This window comes from Telmatherina bonti (assembly GCF_933228915.1).
Source record: "Telmatherina bonti genome assembly, chromosome: 18".
NCBI lineage: Eukaryota > Metazoa > Chordata > Actinopteri > Atheriniformes > Telmatherinidae > Telmatherina > Telmatherina bonti.
This window is the reverse complement of record NC_136616.1, coordinates 22,096,810-22,115,168: the sequence shown is the minus strand read 5'-3', so window position 1 is coordinate 22,115,168 and position 18,359 is coordinate 22,096,810. Positions and strand designations below refer to the sequence as shown.

The window sequence follows — 18,359 nt, the reverse complement described above, 5'->3', positions numbered from 1 at the left end:
AAATTGAAAAATATCCCAGTAAATAGTATCAATCCCTAAATTATCTTTCAGTTCCTCTGAAACAACCAAGTTATTATCATTTTTTTAATTCATCTTCATCTAACGAAAAAATAAACTCAGTGTTATATTAGTATGTACAAAAGGTAGTGACATCTCGAATGTGTGGACTCAAGCTACAAAGACAAATACTATAAAACAGCTTCCTTTGTATAAGTTTGATCAGTGCTGCACAGGACCACTACCCCAGATTCAACACTCCCTCTGTGATGTGATCAAAATAAATTTAACTTTCTAGCAAAGGATTTGCCATGGTAGCAATGTAGCTCTGAGGACGGCGATACTGGTATCTCTGTTCACCAGTCAGTCTCCTTGCACCAGAATGGCATATTTCATCACCTGGCAGATGATACAAGATCTTATCATACAACTGCCATTATGAAATGGTGACACCTACTGACTTTGGCAATTCTCTGATCTATGTTAAGCCATCGACTTGATTGGTTTTAAGACAAAAGCTTCACCAACTAATAGTCACACTTGGATATAAGCAGACGTAAATATTAATTTAAAACACTAATTTTATTACCGTGTCAACTTCTAACCAAGCAGCTACGCAATGAAAGCAGCTTCGACCATGTTTAACCCTAATGAACAGATGTTACCATGTTTGTACATGGTAAACTTTAGCAGAACTGTCATTTTAATCATGAAGACACTGAATAACATTGTTTGAAACTAAATTAATGTCCAAAACCAGAGGATTTAGCAACATTGGAATAATTTTTTAAACTAGAAAGTGTAATTTCTACTGTCATGCTCATCATTGATCGCCTCATTTTCAAAAACTATTCGGCTACAGATGGCTAATGTCTTTACATTCTTAACCAAAATTTATGATTACATTCATAGTTTAACAGTTTCAAAATAATTAAAAAGGAAATGATCAGCCTACGCAAAACCATCTACCACTCTTTAATTATTTCGACTCTCCTTTATTAGTCCCTTCTTATTTATGCATTAGTGCATCTACACCTGACCAGAACATGTCTGTGTATTTACAAAAACTTACTCAACACCAGTCACGTTGACACAATGGGCTCATTAAATCAGCTTCATCAGAAGATGCCGCTTTCATACCAGGAATGACAGCTTGTGACAAACAAAGCATAACCCACCATCACTCTTTGTAATGGACCAATTAATATCAAAGTGCAGTAGCTTCTTGTTTGCGCATGTGTATCTGTGCGTGTGTGTAAATTTCTGCTTTCCAATCTCTCCTCAGAGACTCTCATCATCCGGTGATGGATTCTGCGTGGTTCAGCCAGGGATGACTACCTTTCTAGGCCATGCTTCTTGCTTAGCCACCTTCAGTTTGAAGCAATGATGTATAGGTGCTATTTTCTAAAGACAAGAACATATTCACTTGAAACGTAAAAACTTCCTGCAGTTAGACAACTACTGTGCACTACGCTCCTGAACATCAGTTCGTTTCTAAACGTATTCATGTGTTTTCCTGTAAAGCTTGAAAAGCAAGCAGACTACATTTAGCATTTAAAACAGAAATAAGGTGGGAAATCCAGTTTTCACCTTGATGGGTTCCTTAAAAAGATCACTTCCTGCTTTGTATATGCGATAATGAAAACCTCAAATTCTTATTCAGTGAAGACCAATTTCTAGCTGATGCTTTCCTCAGTTTTAATCAAAGGCTAGTACACTCCTTAGAACAAATTCTAACAACTGGTTTCTATATCTCCCATTTATATTTAACCCTTGAACCACATACCTACTTTACATTTGAATAGTTGTGAAATGTTTTCAGCTACAAAGCGTCCTTGTCGTGTCGAAGATGATGTCAGTGAAAGCTACAGCTTTATATTCCCTAATATAATGGCAGGGGAAACACTGTAAAGGGATTTGGTGACACTTAACCCTTAATCTGGCAATCAGCAGCCGCTAAGGGAAGAAAAAACAGAACAAATACATAAGTATGCAGCGTACAATCCCAAATGTCTTAGTGCATGTGAAAGACAAATGAAACGGCCTTCAATCATATCTGCTAAGTTAAATAAGTGGTACCTTTTAAAACAGGCTTTTTCAAAAGTAACACATGCTTTCAAAATTACTGATATTCTTGAAATGCTTTTTAACAAAAGCAGCTTTGTGAAGTGCTTGAAAATACCTTGAAAGTAGGTGATTTCTAATAAATAATGCAGCAAGTGATAAGGACTGAACATAGCTGTAAAATACGCTGCAGCAACAACAAACCCTTCAAAGTTCAAAACTGCATAATTTAAAATGAAGTTTGCTTTTAACGCTTGAAAATTTGAAGTGTGTTATTAACCCAAAAGTAGCAAGACCTTTTGAAGTCCAGGTTGGGGGATAAAAATTTAACATCCAACAATAGTTACTGAATAACTGCAATGATAATAATGTTGGATCTTATAAACAATAATGCGTTAAGTAATGACACTATAGTACAAATGCCTTAAAAGATTTAAAGTGGCCAAAGTGTAACTTGCTTGGATTTTTTAATGTAAATAAGACTGAAGACAAAGGAAAGGTCTTAATCAACTGAAAATTAAATAACTTATAAGATGTTGAGGATGAGAAGTTTTGTTGACTTGTTTTTCTTCAAATATATGCTGCATATGTCCCATTTTTTCAGAAAAGTAAGGATGGAGGCAAGTTTACCACTGTGTTGCATCACCTCAGTGTTTAACAAGACTGTGTGTGTGTTTGGGAACTGAGGAGATCAACTGTTGTGGTTTGGGAGAGAAAGATTTTCACACTCTTGCTTCACGTGGAACTACAGGTGCTCAACAGTTCAAGTTGTCATATTTTTCTTTTTTTTTTTTTTTGCTTGTTTGATTTGGTGTAGCTTTTTCTTTTCTTATTAGTTTGATTGTTTTTCCCCATAATGGGCTAAATGTTCTAAATGCATTGCCTGTCTGGTCTGCAGACAGGCTGTTTAAAGGAATTGAATAATTTTCCAAATTTTCAGGTCAATACAATCTATGGGATCTTTATACTACTTTCAAGTAAACTTAGAGTGTAAAAAACTGATGTTCTCCAGCGCATCCTGATGTTTCATACAGATGAGTCTGTCGTGAAGTAAAAATGTTCACGTTGTTTCTGTAAATATCAAACTTAAAAGAGACTAAATATGAATATTCTGCCTCTTGCTACTGTCGAGGTTTTGAAATTGTGATCCATATGCATCACAATCTCCAAGTTTACAAACTAATATATGCACTTTGCTTTAACGGTGGAAAAGAATAAAGTGGTATGCATGAAGTAAAGAACAAAAATGCTAAAATTTTACAGTTTGACAGGAGAAAACATCTTACCAGGCAACAGGAGATGCCAAAAACAGGCATGATAAAAAAAAAATTTTTAAAAATCACTGTGGAGCCGATGTTGCTCACTTAGATTAGGAATCCTCAGAGTCAAGCACATCTCAAATCAAATTAACCTTAAAAATCCCCATTTTCAAAGTGTTAGCCAGCCAGCCAGGTGATAACACCAAAGTTACTATGTGGCAGCGCAAGTGAGCCTGAGTTAATTAAATCTGCAGAGAGGTTAACGACAATAAACAACATCTTCCTCCAACGGCTACAAACTAAGAGCATGTTGTGCATTTTAGTTCTTTCACTGTGAAATAATAAGAACTACAGAGGAAATAGAAAAGATGCGCAGTGAAATATTTCAATACATTCAAATCTACTTGAACTTTCATGTATTTTTCTAGAAAAACCAGAAGGCTGATGTTAAAAAAGTTCATCATCAGACATTAGCCCTGCCCTAAGACACCCATTTACTGATGCTAATTACAATCAACATCATGTAAGTAGTGTGTAAGAAAAGGGAGAGAACCATGATGTGCTCTGCTTTGGTTACTGTAAATGCTTTATTACTTCAATAGGCTACCTGTTTCTCCCTCCAGAGCAGCACTCCCTCCTCAATCAGTTGCTGCTTGAGTCGCAAACCCTCATCCAACGTCTTCATCTGGCCCTCCACGTACGCCCTCTCCTTCTGTCCCAGATTCCTGAAACAAAGGCAGGGGGAGAAAACACACAGTCCCATCATTACGGAGAAAACCTCGGCCACCCCTGCTATGATTACTGAGACACTGAATCTGATTTTTAAAGGGCCTGTAATGCTGCGGGAATCAAAACAGGAAAAAGAGAAGAGTTAAGTAAATAAAATGGGTACTAATGCGATGTACGCAGCTGAACCAAACTGTTCTTGAAGTCTGGCGAACGCAGTTTGAGTGTGGACCTTGTGAAAACATAACCAGATGGACTCTGTTTGTATGGGAATGTTGAGAAGAACGGCTGTGAATGAAATAATAGAGGGCTGTCAACAAAAGAAGTGGGTTAGCGTGCATGTACGCAGCACGGTTGCATTCCTGCGTCACAGTTTGGAGGGGGGGGCTCGTCAGAGAAATGAATTCTGACAAATATTAGTATTGACAAGCCTACCACCTACGAAGAATGATGTCTGCGTCTTACAGGACTTAAATTGTCTGCGCAAATATATCTCTGGAAGAGATGAAGAAAATAATGTAGAGTTGGGAGGGGTATAATGAGTATGTGAGTCAGATTTGCCTTTAACATAGATGATTTCATCAATCAATGCTGGAATGCCTGTTACCAAAAGGCTGCTGTACATCCAGGCTTTAATCTTAGTGACGTTATGCCCCCTAGTGGCAGTGCAGCAGAATAGCAGGCAGCTTTTGCCATGAGTTTCTATTAAGAGCAAGATGAATAAAAACGAATAAAAAGCCAAGGTTTTAAAAATAAAAAAAATAAAAAAAAAAAAGTCTTACAATCCAATTTTTTTTTTTTTAAAAAAGGGTCTTTTTACTTTCTGCTCACATTTTGTGTAATTTTATGAGTACTAGTTTTGTTTTTTGTTTTCCCTTTTCTTTTTTTTTAATTCAACTGACCAGCAAGTGTTCTGGCAGCGAGCGTGGCTGTTGTACTCATCTGAAGCATCACAGCAATCTGGCGAGACACACAGGAGAAACCAGTCCAATACACACAGGAAAACAGAGGAGCAGACAACATATCAGCACAGAGAGGTGAACAATATGTCTTTACTCTGAATAAATGGATCATACACATACTTTGGCAGCAAAAATGAGCCTAAATCAGAGTGGGGAAAAAAAAAAAACCTAATGCAGGCACAATCGACTGTCCATCTATTATAATCAGCATCACCACATTTTCTTTGGTGCTTATATTACTAATCTGGCCGGTGGCTCTCCATTTTTAAAGGTGAAGATTAGATCTTAGCGCCTGCATGATATCTCTTTCTGGCACAGAAAGGGTCTCTTGACATCAAGCACTTATAAGATCAGCTGCATGGTGTGTTGCGAGTGCTCTGATCTGGCGTTTGCGTGGTCGTTTCGCCAGGAGAGTGAGCACAGTGTGAAATTTCTCAATCATCTAGAACTCCATCAGTGACCAGTGGAAGGGGAGCTTTACAGGCCAAAAAAAGGGAAGCCAATAAAAACGTCTAAACTACCAGCAAGACTGGGGGGGGGGGGGGAAATGATGATGTGTTAGCTTTTAAGTGGCTACATTCAAGGCAGGGAAAGTATAAGAAGACAGGTGGGAGAGAGAAAAAAAAAAAAAAGAGAGAGGGGAAAGGGTGAGGGAGGCTTTTGGAAATACTCCCCTACTGCTCTTTCATTCCTCATTTTTATTTCTTTTTTTTATTTTTTGCTTTCAATGGCTGCATGAGGTCTAACACTGCTGCAGACAGCAGATTTAGATAGAAGCGTGCTATAAGTTTGTCCGAAATAAAAAGCTACAGGAGAACAAAAAAATGGAGTTCTAAAAATATCTTATTAGATTTATAAATATGGCCGATTTCAAAAAAACAATGAAGACTTCAAAAAAAAGAAAAAAAAAAAAAAAAAGGGAGGGGGTGGATGTTTTTCAAGAGAGAATAAACTGTGGCTGTGTCTGATTGTGTAAGAAAAGAATACCCATCCACTTCTGCTAAACTTCCAAGATGAAAGAAACAATAAATGTTTCTAGTACTAAAATGTGAACTTCGAAGTGTTTGGATTTAAACCTCACGATTAGCTGAGAAAACAATTTCCCAAGCAGCTACGTATATTATGAAGGAATACTGCAACTAGAGTAACATAAAAAAAAAATGCTGCCTTACCACAGATGCCATCATTAACTCGTGATGATGGAATGTAGTGTGGACGGAAACCCAGGTTTGTGCAGTAGAATCGGCCACGAGGACAGGCCGACGTCCCTGCATGAAGCCGGGAGAAGAGGACAGCAATTAACAGCTTTATTTACAGACCTCCTGCTTTATTTTTATTATATTAAATTAGCAGAAAAAGTAAAACAAACAAAGAAAAAAGCATTTGGTTAATTACTTCTCTCCCTTATAATATTACCATTAGAACACCTGATTAGTCACCTTTGAACGAGAGAGGAAAGAGCAGCATCTCTCCAGATTCTGGGCATTAACTACACCCTCCAGGATGAAAACACTCTCCTCCACATAGCCAGGATTAGCACATAGGAACTCCAGAATTTGGAAGTGGGGCAGATGGAAAGGGTTGCCATGATTTGTGGGATCAAACTGGACATGCTGTGGTAAGAGTGACCCAATATAATCCCACTAGTTGTCTTTCAACCACTCCTGGTTGAGGAATGGGATGCAATCCCACAGCAAAATGCACCGCAGTTGATGAACGACATGAAAAGGGGGAGGAAATGAACAAGTCTAATTATAAAAAATGACAAATAAATGTATTATTCTGGGTAGTTTTTTTTTGTTTTGTTTTTTTTTTACTATGGAAGGACGCAATCATCCAATCCATCGATCAACTCAAACAAGAGTGGATATAAACAGGAGAATATTGCAGGGGATTTTCACACATTTTGTTGGGACACTACCCATATGTTTACCTGCATTTGTCTTTCCACAGAAGCACAATTCTGCTTTACTTTCCTTCATGTAAAAGGTGACTTAACAGTTTTTCCAACAATGTACAATATCAGGAAGAAGACATGAGCCGTGCGCTGCAGGTATTCAAACCACCGGTGCTCATGGAAGGTAATGCTTAAGCAGGAGAAGAGGATTATAATCCAAAATCCAGGTCCAGGCACTCAAAGAGGTTAAAAATTTAAAGGGTCTTTAACTAAATGAGCTAAAACCACTATTCTATTCTATTCTACAGTCATTTAGCAGTCGCTTTTACCCAAGGCGACTTATATCTGAGAGTGAGAACAACACAAGCAAGCAGTTAATATATAATACTAACTGGCGCGTTTTAAGGCAGGGGTAACTCGTTACCAGGCCTCCATAGAGCTAGATGACATGAATTTAAGGGAATTCAACCATTTAATTCAAAGTGTTGCAGAAAGGTCGCATCTAAAAGTTGCAGCGTTGTAGATCTCAATGGACTGGACTTGGGCACTTCTGGTTTAAGGGGTCAAGTGTCAACCAAGCGCAAATTCCCTTACTGTCGCTGCTAAATTTATTTAATCTTCAAGCTTTTTTTTTGGGGGGGGGGGGGGGGGGGGGGAGACCTTTCAAGAGTTAAAGACCAGATCTTGTTGTGAAACCAGCTGGAGTTAGATTACAAGCATTTACCATTTGCTTCAACTAAAACATCCAAACTAATTTCATCTAAGTTTTTTTTTTTTTTTTTTTACCAAAAGCCTCCAACTGGATGCAGCTAGACTGAACCTGCTTTGAGGTTTTGGGGGAATTTTCACTTTCATCATATTTTTTTTTTTTTTTTTTTAACTGCACAGGAAAGACTGGATCTGATGAGAAATTGTATTGAGGTCAGTTGCTCTGCAGTGTTGATATAAGCACACTCAACATGTTTAGTTTAGCTTCATTAGCCTCTCGCTTGTTCAGCTTCTTTTGTCCGCCATGGGTAAAAAGGTTCAGTAGGGTGCTTATACTGATGCTGGCCACGGCACAGATTAATTAATGACCCTTTCAGCAGACCCCACGCTGATATTTTTTCCCCTCGTTTCTGATACTCAGTGACAGCAACAAGAACCCTCACGGATAAACCACTTTAAACAGCTTTTGATTCAGAAAAATGATCTTGTATAACTAATGAGTTAATGATGATTACCACAATAATGACAAATTATCTAATCACTTCAGTTTATAAAAATTAATTGAGATTTTTTTTTTAACAGTTCTAATATGCACTTCTTAATACTTCACCAAAAGTCCTCACATCTTCTTCTGCTTTACTTTTTAAATGCAAAGCAAGTGATAAAAGTCAGTATTGATGTTAAACAGGTTTTTACATCTAAATATTCATACACAAGATATTCGTACACAAAATATATATTAAAAAAAAAAAAAAAAATTTATATATATATATATATATATATATATATATATATATATATATATATATATATATATATATATATATATATATAAAAGTTTTGAAGCTAAAGTTTCATGGCCAATCATGTTTAAGGTGTCGAGGCTTTGGTGGCATTTATATAAACAGCCCTAAAAGAGTGCAAGATGAAGAGTACTTGCTGAAGTGCAATGTTACTAGATAGCTATGGTGGAACATGTGTGGCAGAAAATTTTATGTATTTATAAGCATGTTATATTCAGTAAAATTTAGAAGAAATGGAAGGTAACTTTCTGCCCTTCAGACAGCCGTGTGGATCTTTTACTTGATTTTATTCGCATCTTGTTTTGGCCTCTGCATCATAGGAAACCCCAGAAGTGTCACAAGTTGCAGCTGTTCAGGCAGTTAAAATAGACATGGTTTTAGCATTTCTTTAGCTGTTTGTCGCTAACAAAAGTTGATGGTGTCAGAATTCCCCTTTATGATGGTCTTGGCATGAATAAACGCACAACAGACAAGTGTTTAATTTTCCAGTCTCAGTTTATTCATCTCTTCTGAGAAAGTGGTGTCATTTCAACACTATCATAGTCCATCTATTCAGTTCTAAAGATCTCTAAACTGAAACATTTATTGGTGCAGAGTCTAGATCAGGGGTGTCAAACTCCAGTCCTTGAGGGCTGGTATCCGGCAAGTTTTTGTTGTTTCCGTCTACCATCCAGCAGCTTTTTGTCAACCTATTTATGAATTTCAGTCAGGCGTGTTGGAGCATGGAAACAACAAAAACCTGCACGATACTGGCCCTCGAGGACTGGAGTTTGACACCTGTGGTTTACATGTTTGTTGTTCAGACATCTACCACTGTTGACCCAAAAGCCAATAACTTGGACTCAACAACAAATGGTTTTCCAAATTAGGTACTGGCAGGTACTGATTGTTATTAGAACTGTGATAAACTACTATGAACAGGATTCTTATAATGATAAAGAATATAGAGCTCCTTTTTTGAAGAGAAAGTTCTGTGGTTTTAGTACAAAGATTCTGTCTCATCCTATGTGCATGTATGGCAACCAAAACGTCTATATGTTAGTTCCACCATGTATGTTGTGGCCATTCTGACATTATATTCTGGAAATCAGCTGTGAATGGTCATGAAAATGTTGAGAAATCAGCTATATTGTAATTTATCTGGGAGGAACTTTTCAGTTTTCACTTTGATAGTTCCTAAATCCTCTTTTAATGTACTTTCATAAAAAGTTATAAAAAAAAATAAATAAAAAAAAAATTTAAAAAAGCATGACAAAAATGTCAAGTTTGGTCGTTTCCCATGAATGTGTACAAAGTATGACCTGGACAACTGATTATATCCAGTAAAAAAAAAAAAAAAAAAAAAAAATATTAACAGAAAAACGGGGTGGGGTTTTTTTTTCCCCCAGAGAAATGAGTATCGTATAGTTTGTTTGTTTTATCACACTGCAGGAAAGCTTGTACGCAATCTGGAATTAATGAACTACTGATCTGCCAGTCTGATCTTTGATAGTGTAATATTGGCTTTATTTTAAAATATAATAATTATAAATTAGACAACCGTTAAGACAGAGTTGACTGAGTTTTACAGAGTTTGGGATTCATTTGTGACTTAGGGAAATCTGACCAGGTTTCAAAACCAGAAAAAGGAGTTACTAAAAGGGGAAAATGCATACAGGAAGGTGTGACCATCAAAAGTGACGTGGCAAAACACGTAGCAAAAACTGACAGATCCAAACTTTTAGTTAATTTTAGCAAACAGACGCTCATTTCACCAAATAACTTCTAACCTGGTTCATCAGAGCCGTCTGCGCAGTCGCAGTAGTCATCATTCACTTGTTCAAAAGGGATCATTTTCGACCCATCAATGCACAAGAAGGATTTCTTCTCCCGGTAGAACCTTTTGTCTGCAAAAGCAAATCGTTCATTATTACAAATAAAGTCAAATGCAATAGAGAACTTATCGAGATAAAGATTTATGTTGGTAAAGTTTGTGAGTCTGGGTGTAATAAAAACAGTCCTACAGATTTGATGCAGCTGCTGCCAACCTGAAATATGATTAAAGGCTTCGAAGTGCTACAGAACCTGCAGCAAAGGTAAATGTATAAGACCTCGCAACAGACAGTCTCTGTTGAAGCTGTGTGAGGTTCAGCATACACAAGGTTATCTGTAAACGACAGCTACCTAGCTTTGAGCTAAAACGGGAAAAGGAGACTTACAGGATGAAGATATCCCTCTTACTTTCCGTGAGTCCACGAGACCAGACCAAACCAGCGCTGCTATGATAATGTAGACACGCATGTCAAAGAACTGGCTGCCTCCTGCCTCATTAAAATCCCGCTCAAGGGTGTTTTAAACTCATGATACACTTCATACGTTCAAAGGGTGACATCCCGTCTTCCTGAAACATGAAATCACGTGACGCTTCTGAGTGTTTCTATTGGTTTTTTATTCAGACTCGTTTGCTTCCCTGGACCAATCATAGATGAGAATACCAGCTGAAGGAAAGAGGGTGGATACATTTGTCTGAGGTTGCAGTCAGACTAGTTGCAGCACTTTGGGGCTCAATTTACTTTATTAGAAGGTGGAAATGAAGCAATATACGACAATCTCACACTTTAATTCTGACAAGTATTAGCAATGCTTTGAATGATTCTTTGCTTCTGTATAAATAGATAGATAGATAGATAGATAGATAGATAGATAGATAGATAGATAGATAGATAGATAGATAGATAGATAGATAGATAGATAGATAGATAGATATGTGTTTGCATCTTGAAGGAAAATTTGACATAAAGCTAAAACAAAAACAAAATGATGAATACCAATAAAACAACTATTTAGCTTTATTATTAAAGATTTTTCACAAATTTTACACAAAAAACATAGAAACCAAGTTAAAAGCATGGTGTCATTATACAGTCATTTTAATCAGCACATTATCTGGATTTCAGGCACTTGAAATGTAAATTCTGAAAGTCCATTTACAACAAAAGCTCACTAATAAAAGACATGCGTCGTCTATCCATTTGAAACTGGTCATTTGTCATTACTAAATCGTGCATTGCACAGAGATTCCTTGTTCTGAATGTAAGATAGGTCTCGGATCACACTAGGGAAGGGAATAGAGTCCAAGGGCGGACGCAGAGCCAACATTGGCATCAGTCCTGATGTCATGTATGGCGACATAAAACTGGCCATGCCGCCGCTTGCAGAGGAGTAGGCCAGCCGTAAGGGACCTACACCGAGACGGGGGTGAAGCCCATACTGACTGTCCCCACCGGGGGCCGGTGGGATGTGGAGCGGGGAGAAGGCAGACTTGCTCCCCAGAGCACCGAGCGCACCAGGCAGTCCAACAGAAGGCCTGTGTGCGCCAGGAAGAGTAGACTGAGACATGCCACCAGAGTCAAGTTTGTTCTCTTTTGAGCTCAACGCCAGCTCGATGGATTTTACAATATCACCTCTGCACGTTCTCACCATCGACTCCAAGGTGCCCCGTTTCTGATGAGGGAAGATCTTGGCCATGATGTCGGTGGGGTCACGCTCCCCAGTCGGGTAATCCCTGGGTTTCTCCGACTCACTTCCCGACTCCGGATCAGAGGAGGAAAGTGACCTCTGCGGACTCTGTGTGTGGTCTGAGAGCCGATCGCACTGTGGTGATGGACTTCCACGGTCAGCCGTGGCTGAAGCTGCGCTGTCCTTGCTTGGAGACGACTCTTTTTTGTCACTTGGAGAGGGAACCCTTTCGATGTGGGGCGCAAAGAGGGTTCGACCCAAGAACCCGCTGTAGATGTTGTATTTGTCGAGTTTCTCGTCTGAAAGATGGATAAAAAAACAAACAAATAAATAAGTAGCTAAACAAAAACAGTTGGTGTTTAATAACCTGTGCTTTGTTTGGTCTGTCGCTGGCATGCGCGTAAAACGAAACCAACATGCTACGCGTAAAAAAAATAACTTTATTGTAACTCAAAGTACAAATAAAACAAACAAGAACTAGTGGCAATGAATACTGATTTGAACAACTGATTAATATATAGCTTTGTGAATAAAAACCTAATAATTTCGAATGGACTGCAAAGACTTCCAATACTTTTTAGGTAACTCACCGTCTTTGTGATTCTGAGCTCCAAAACCCTCATATCGGGTAGTTGCTGGAGTGTTGCTCGTAGATACTGGCACATCAGTGTCTAAGAGTGGCCCTTGTGGGATTCCTGCCTCCCCTCCAATCCCCGAGCTTGGGTACATGAGCCGGAGTTCCCTGGCTTCACTCTCCTCCTGAGCCTGTTGCCTTCTCAGTGCCACCTGCGCGGCCATCACCCGTTGCCTCTCCGCTATCAGCGTGCACTTTGCGCACACACAGTCCTTCCAGCGACAGAAGCGCTTGTGACCTTTCAGCGCAGACACCACGCCGTGGTTCCTGCACCTGGCACACTTCGGGGTACGTGGGTATCCCCTGTCCAGCGCAGGGTTACAAGCCCGGAGAAAGAGAGGCGGAGGGCGCAGGAGGGAAGGGGGTATGTGCAAGCTGCCTAGCGGATTGGCAGTGTGCCCCGCCAGGCCGAGAGGTCTGACCCTGCTCTCCATCGCTAGAGAAAAAAATAAAAACAAAACAAAAAACAAAGTTTGAGCCCGGTCTGGTGCTGCGTTGTTGTTCCAGTAAACTGGCCTTCACTGAATGACAAACTTCCCTCTTCTGCGCTGGCACTCTGCACCAGAGCGCTTTAAGTGCCTCCTCTCCAGGTGGTTTGACATGAAATCCAACACCTTCCTCACACCCCTTTCCGCTCCAGCCTCTTAATACCCTATCGTGTTTATTTGCATCCTGGATGAATAGAGGTCTAATCTGATGCAAGTGAGCCTATGTGCAAGAAAACTGAAAGGCCTGCTAAGACCATGTGTGCACAAAACATTTACTTAAAGAATTACATTTGTTTGGGTTACTGTAGCAAAAGAATGGACTCAGTATGTCACAAACCAAGCATTAGAAATAAATTAATGAAAAGTGGACAAACATGTTGCCCCAGGACAGCTTATACTATTAACCAAGTGTGTGTGTGTGTGTGTGTGTGTGTGTGTGTGTGTGTGTGTGTGTGTGTGTGTGTGTGTGTGTGTGTGTGTGTGTTTATTTGTTTGTTTTGTTTTTTAACACAATAGCCCTTGCGGCCACAAAAGAAACGTGTAATTATCTACCTGGTTATTCTGTCGAACAAATTATCCTGACAAAAGACCCCTCATGCCAACAAACACCTACAGAGTGATCGGTGGGCAGTTAATCACACCTTGTCACATGTTTCATCCAAACAGGATTCATGCTTCATTTGAAAGGATCAGACCGTCTCACCCTTACTTGAAAACGACTGGAGCATAAATTGGACAAACAGAGCCTCATTGCGATGGAAAACACAACAGAAACTCGCCTACTCGTGCACACATCTCTCTTGTCTGTTTGTGTGTTTGAACATTTCCTATTATATGTGTCTGGCCTGTGAAATTGTGCCTCCTATGGTCCCATTATTAATAATGTTTTTCGCTGACCTGTAAGGCATTCCACTCATTTAGTTTGTTCTTATTAAATCTACAGTTTCCAATTGTCTCTGCTGTCAGTGCAAGAACGGTGAGGAAAATGTTCCTAATGATACTATTCCGTTCCTAAGCTGCTAGACATCCCTTAATCATTTAGAGCAAGACATCAGGTCTCCTCTTGGTTTCCCCGTAGTTCTGACTCCTCCAGACTCTTTCTGAATAATGAATGTGGATTAAAGAAGAAGTGGAAGGAAGTAGCGGGTCCCCTTGTGGCGTTTTATTGAGATAATGATTCCCTGGGGGGGTGTCTTTGTGGAAAGATCTGCTACAGTAGAGGAAAGGGAAACTGCTTGCGAATTGATGCAGACATGACTGTAATGCTTCCAGCTGCTGGCGGGCTCATAGGTGTTGGCTGATAAAAGATAATACTTTTTGAAACTAAAACTTCTGAGTGACTGATGATAAATTTCTCACCTCTTTGTCACACTGGTGTGTGCGCCATCATTCCCATATGAGTGATGGATCTTATCGGAAAAAAAAAAAACCTCCTTCGTTTTGCTGTGTGGGAAAGAAGCCGCACGAACAGCTGCATAATACAGTCGCGCGTGAACAAAGTGTAAGCATAGGTTGGCAAAACTCTCAGGTATTTCTTGTTAAACAAAAGAAGCATCCTGATAATGATTTATTCTGAGAACGCATTGAGAAGCAAGTCTGCTATTTGCAGAAAGATGTTCCACTAGTTATGGGCTTAATAGATAGGGGTTGGTACGCTCACTAAAGCTGTGCAGGACAGGAAGATAATATGAACTGTGTGAACCTGGAAACACAAATAAATGCCAGTGATGCAGATGCCGTGTGGACGCACACATTGTTTTTTTATCATTTCATCCTCTGTGAAGTGGAATTTGATGTTTTGATTTGTGGCTGGCAAGTTTATCCAGACACATTAAGCTGATCCCACCTGGATTTTTTTTTTTTTGTCCCCCTTTTACTTCTACCAGTTAAGTGGTTTTTATGGACCAGTTACAGCCTTTTCTTGCGTGGAAGATGACTGGAGGCAATCCCGAATCAATCCTGTCTAACGTGTGCCAAAGAGGGAAAATGCACTGAAGGGGGTTTCATAAATTTTAATATATAAAATCTAGATTTTTGGAATTTACTGTTGTGTTTGTTTGACTGTGGGTGACAGGATGGCTGCAAAGCCAAGACAGTTTAATTATTTTCAATGCCTTCAAACTAATCTCCTGCAGCCAAAGACATTTCCAAACTAATTTTTGTTACTCTGTAATTTGATCATAATCTAATACCCAAGAAACTAGATTTACACTACTGTTATCTCAGCTTTTTGGGAAACCTTGAGTCCAGTTCGTTTGCATGGATAGCTCTGAGTCAGAATTTGTCATCGACATCTCCAGCAAAAGACGAACAGATCAGCAGGGATAAGTGAAGTTCAGGTAGATATGGCAAGACAGTGTTTTAATTGTGTTCTTAACAGATTTCCTCTTGTCAGATATGGTGTTTCATCAGAGCCATGTGCCTCCCAGGACAGGCTTTTATCGGTGCAGCTTCTTATCTGAGGGAAGGTGGCTGCTAATCTACACATGAATCTTGCAAAACCTGATTATGGGTCTCACTGTCAGAGAGATGGTGGAGGAGGGAAGCGGACAGGTGAGGCTGGTAAGGCTGAAAGATCTTAACATCATGGAACAAAGGTTTCATATTAACACCAGTCGAGGTTTCATTACATGATGTTTCTCCATATAGTGCAAAAGCGTGTGTCAAATAGATTGTGTGCGAAAAAAAAAAAAAAAAGTGTTGACAGAAACATTGAATCACCTTAGTTTCAAGACCGAAGCATTGTTTCTTAAAACGCAGCTCTCAAGTTACAACAAATTCCCCCTCTCTCAGCATGCAAAAGGTCTCAACCTTTCATGTGTTTGCTCTCTCATCTGTCACTTCACACCCTTGTCATTTAAGTGCCACACAGTAGCCCCCCCACTTCACTGCTGTTGGATGAATGGCCACCAATGATGGTCAGGCCGTTCGGATTGTTTGTGTGGCGCTCATTCAAAAACAGTAATTTCCTCTTTGCATGAATGTTACTTTCTCCAATCTGCAGCCCTTTATGTCAGTGACACTTTTGTTGTGTTAAAACACTGATTCCTGCTCCGTGTGACGTGCTCGGCCTCTTGAGGGGTTCAATAAAGAACTTTGCTTTTAGTGAAGCTTTTAAGACTGTTTCCTTGGCTTTTCAGTTTTATGCCAGGGGATGTTGACTGGTTTTTGTGCTGTCGGACTGTGTGTCTCTGTTTACATCGCCTGGGGCATGAGTTACGCCTTTGCATCTTTACAGAGACATTCTGACACAACTCTCTCAGGAGATAAGACTAATAGCTTACTTCAAGGTGGAAAAATTCACAGAGAAATATGTAAAAAAAAAAATTCCACCTGAATACGTTTGTGAAAAATAAAGAATCATTGCATAGAATCAAGTAAAAACTTTCAGTGGAATTACAATTCACTTAGCAAGTTAATTTGTTAGCATGTGCAAAGCTTTAACTGTGGTACTTTGATGTACTTTAAGATTTCACTATAGTAGGCTGTACATCTAAACAGCTGGATTTAAATATTTGCACTTGTCATTATTGTTATTTAGACGTAGTTAATCATTAGTTGCCTTACATAAACTATGAAATGCATAAACTGCAAGTATAATGGTGCATCATAGCATAACAGCTGCAGTTTAAGTTGCATTTTGCTTGTCTCTATAACTTTAGTTTTGGTACGTTCGTTTGAAGTCATTTTCTTCTTTTTTCTAAAACAGGGGCTGACATTTTGAGAAACAAAGATATCCACTTTCTTGGACTGAAATGAGCAAATTCATGTTTGTATTACCCAGGTTCTGCCTAAGGAACAATGTTGACAACAGAGCGACAATGTGCGAACAGGGCGGAGATATATTGTCTACCACTAGGAAGCCTGTCTATTTCCTTTTAAATGGTTACACTCGTATAAGGGAAATACATTTTTGAGATTATGAGCAGCAGGACTGCACATGTAGGTTGCATATAATTGAATGAATTAGATCTTTTCACTATAAAGAAACAAGACATCATGGTAATTTAGCGGTTTCTTCATTTAACAAACCGGTAGTCATGGGTACGAACCTTATACACACCCACAACTGCCTCATACCTCCATCTCATGCTGGTCACCAGCTTGGTTGCACGCTGTGTTGGGATGGTGCCTCATTCTTCTTCTGACAAGCCTTGTTTTTCCATTTTAAAACGAGCTGCAACACACCATCACACTGCTCCCACCAAAAGCAGCTCCTATTGGTGCAGCAATGAGCACAACATTCTCTGCATCTTCTCTGCACTTTTAGCCCACAATCCAACTACTTTAGACAGAATCAGAACTCATTTCTGAACATAGCATTTTTTACACATGTCCAGTTTACTTTGCACAGGTTGTCAATACCTGTACAAGGCAACCTGACAGTGAAGGATGAAGGGTGGTTATGGCAGTCTAATAAAGTATTTAGAATAGAATAAAACAGAATAGATTTTATTGTCATTGCACACAAGTTACAATAAAATTGCACTCAAGTGTCATTCTACACTACGTATAAAAGGAAAAAGGAAAAGCTATTGTAAACAAATGATAGTTGAGAAACAGTTAAAAAAACAGAGGTCCATTTAAAAAGTGGATTGTGCAGTAGTGTGCAAGAATTGTTTATGTCCATTCATGTGTAGCTATTAGCTATTTAGCTATTAGTTATAAATTATACTGAATTACTTTCTCAAGAATGACTTCTTGACATCCCTTTTGGACCATTTCTGGTTAGGTTTCAGCAAATGTTTGATGGATGAAGTGAAGAGTTTTCACGTTTTCTGTTAGGTCTTTTGTGGATTTTTGGGTAGCACTTTACAATAATGCACCAAGCTATATGCTTAAGAACTAATGGATTAATTAATGAAGACTTTATCACAAACTCTTGTTGCTCATCATGAACTAACGATGATCTCAAAGTTGATTTATGGTTACTTGACCCCTAATTGATCATGCATTGATGAACATTATTTCACAGTTAATCCATCAATATGTCAACAAATTTGCCAGTTTAGATGCAAATATATCATTTAATTCCCTGCTACTGATTCTTTATTTTTATTTAATGCGAGACACACTCAAAGAAGTTCACTAGGGTGAACATGGATATGTAAAAGCATTTGGATGACTATTAGTTTAAATCACTGTAATAGTGCAGTCCATTTAACAAAGATATGACACTTTGGCATTTCTCCATGCTGTAAATACGTGTTTTTGTGGCAGGCTGCAAATAACAAACTACCTTCCTCTCTCATTTAAAGTTAGTTCTGTAATATATTGTCCACTCAATATGGTTTCAATCATAAGCTTGAATAATACATTCAGA

The 18,359-nt window shown here is 38.9% G+C and overlaps 2 protein-coding genes across 3 annotated transcripts in view; both read right to left on the bottom strand.

Moving 5' to 3' along the window:
- LOC306768853 (glucosidase 2 subunit beta-like) overlaps positions 1–10,741 on the bottom strand; it is a 143,038-nt gene extending 132,297 nt beyond the window's left edge. For both annotated transcript variants that reach the window (XR_013771667.1, XM_079257312.1), the window contains exons 1-5: positions 10,615–10,741; positions 10,186–10,302; positions 6,181–6,276; positions 4,949–5,006; positions 3,928–4,045 (exon numbers count right to left, since the gene is read on the bottom strand). Coding sequence is in view for 1 of the 2 variants with exons in the window: in XM_079257312.1 (XP_079113438.1) it covers positions 3,928–4,045; positions 4,949–5,006; positions 6,181–6,276; positions 10,186–10,302; positions 10,615–10,696 (471 nt within the window). In the remaining variant the exon portion in view is untranslated. The remainder of the gene's footprint in view (positions 1–3,927; positions 4,046–4,948; positions 5,007–6,180; positions 6,277–10,185; positions 10,303–10,614) is intronic.
- Positions 10,742–11,437: 696 nt separating this feature from the next.
- On the bottom strand, positions 11,438–12,982 carry LOC306769229 (doublesex- and mab-3-related transcription factor A1-like; the record flags this gene model as incomplete). Its single annotated transcript, XM_079257795.1, has 2 exons — positions 11,438–12,213; positions 12,505–12,982. The coding sequence occupies 2 exons, from the start codon at positions 12,980–12,982 to the stop codon at positions 11,438–11,440; spliced, it is 1,254 nt and encodes a 417-aa protein (XP_079113921.1).
- Between the last annotated feature and the right edge of the window lie 5,377 nt (positions 12,983–18,359).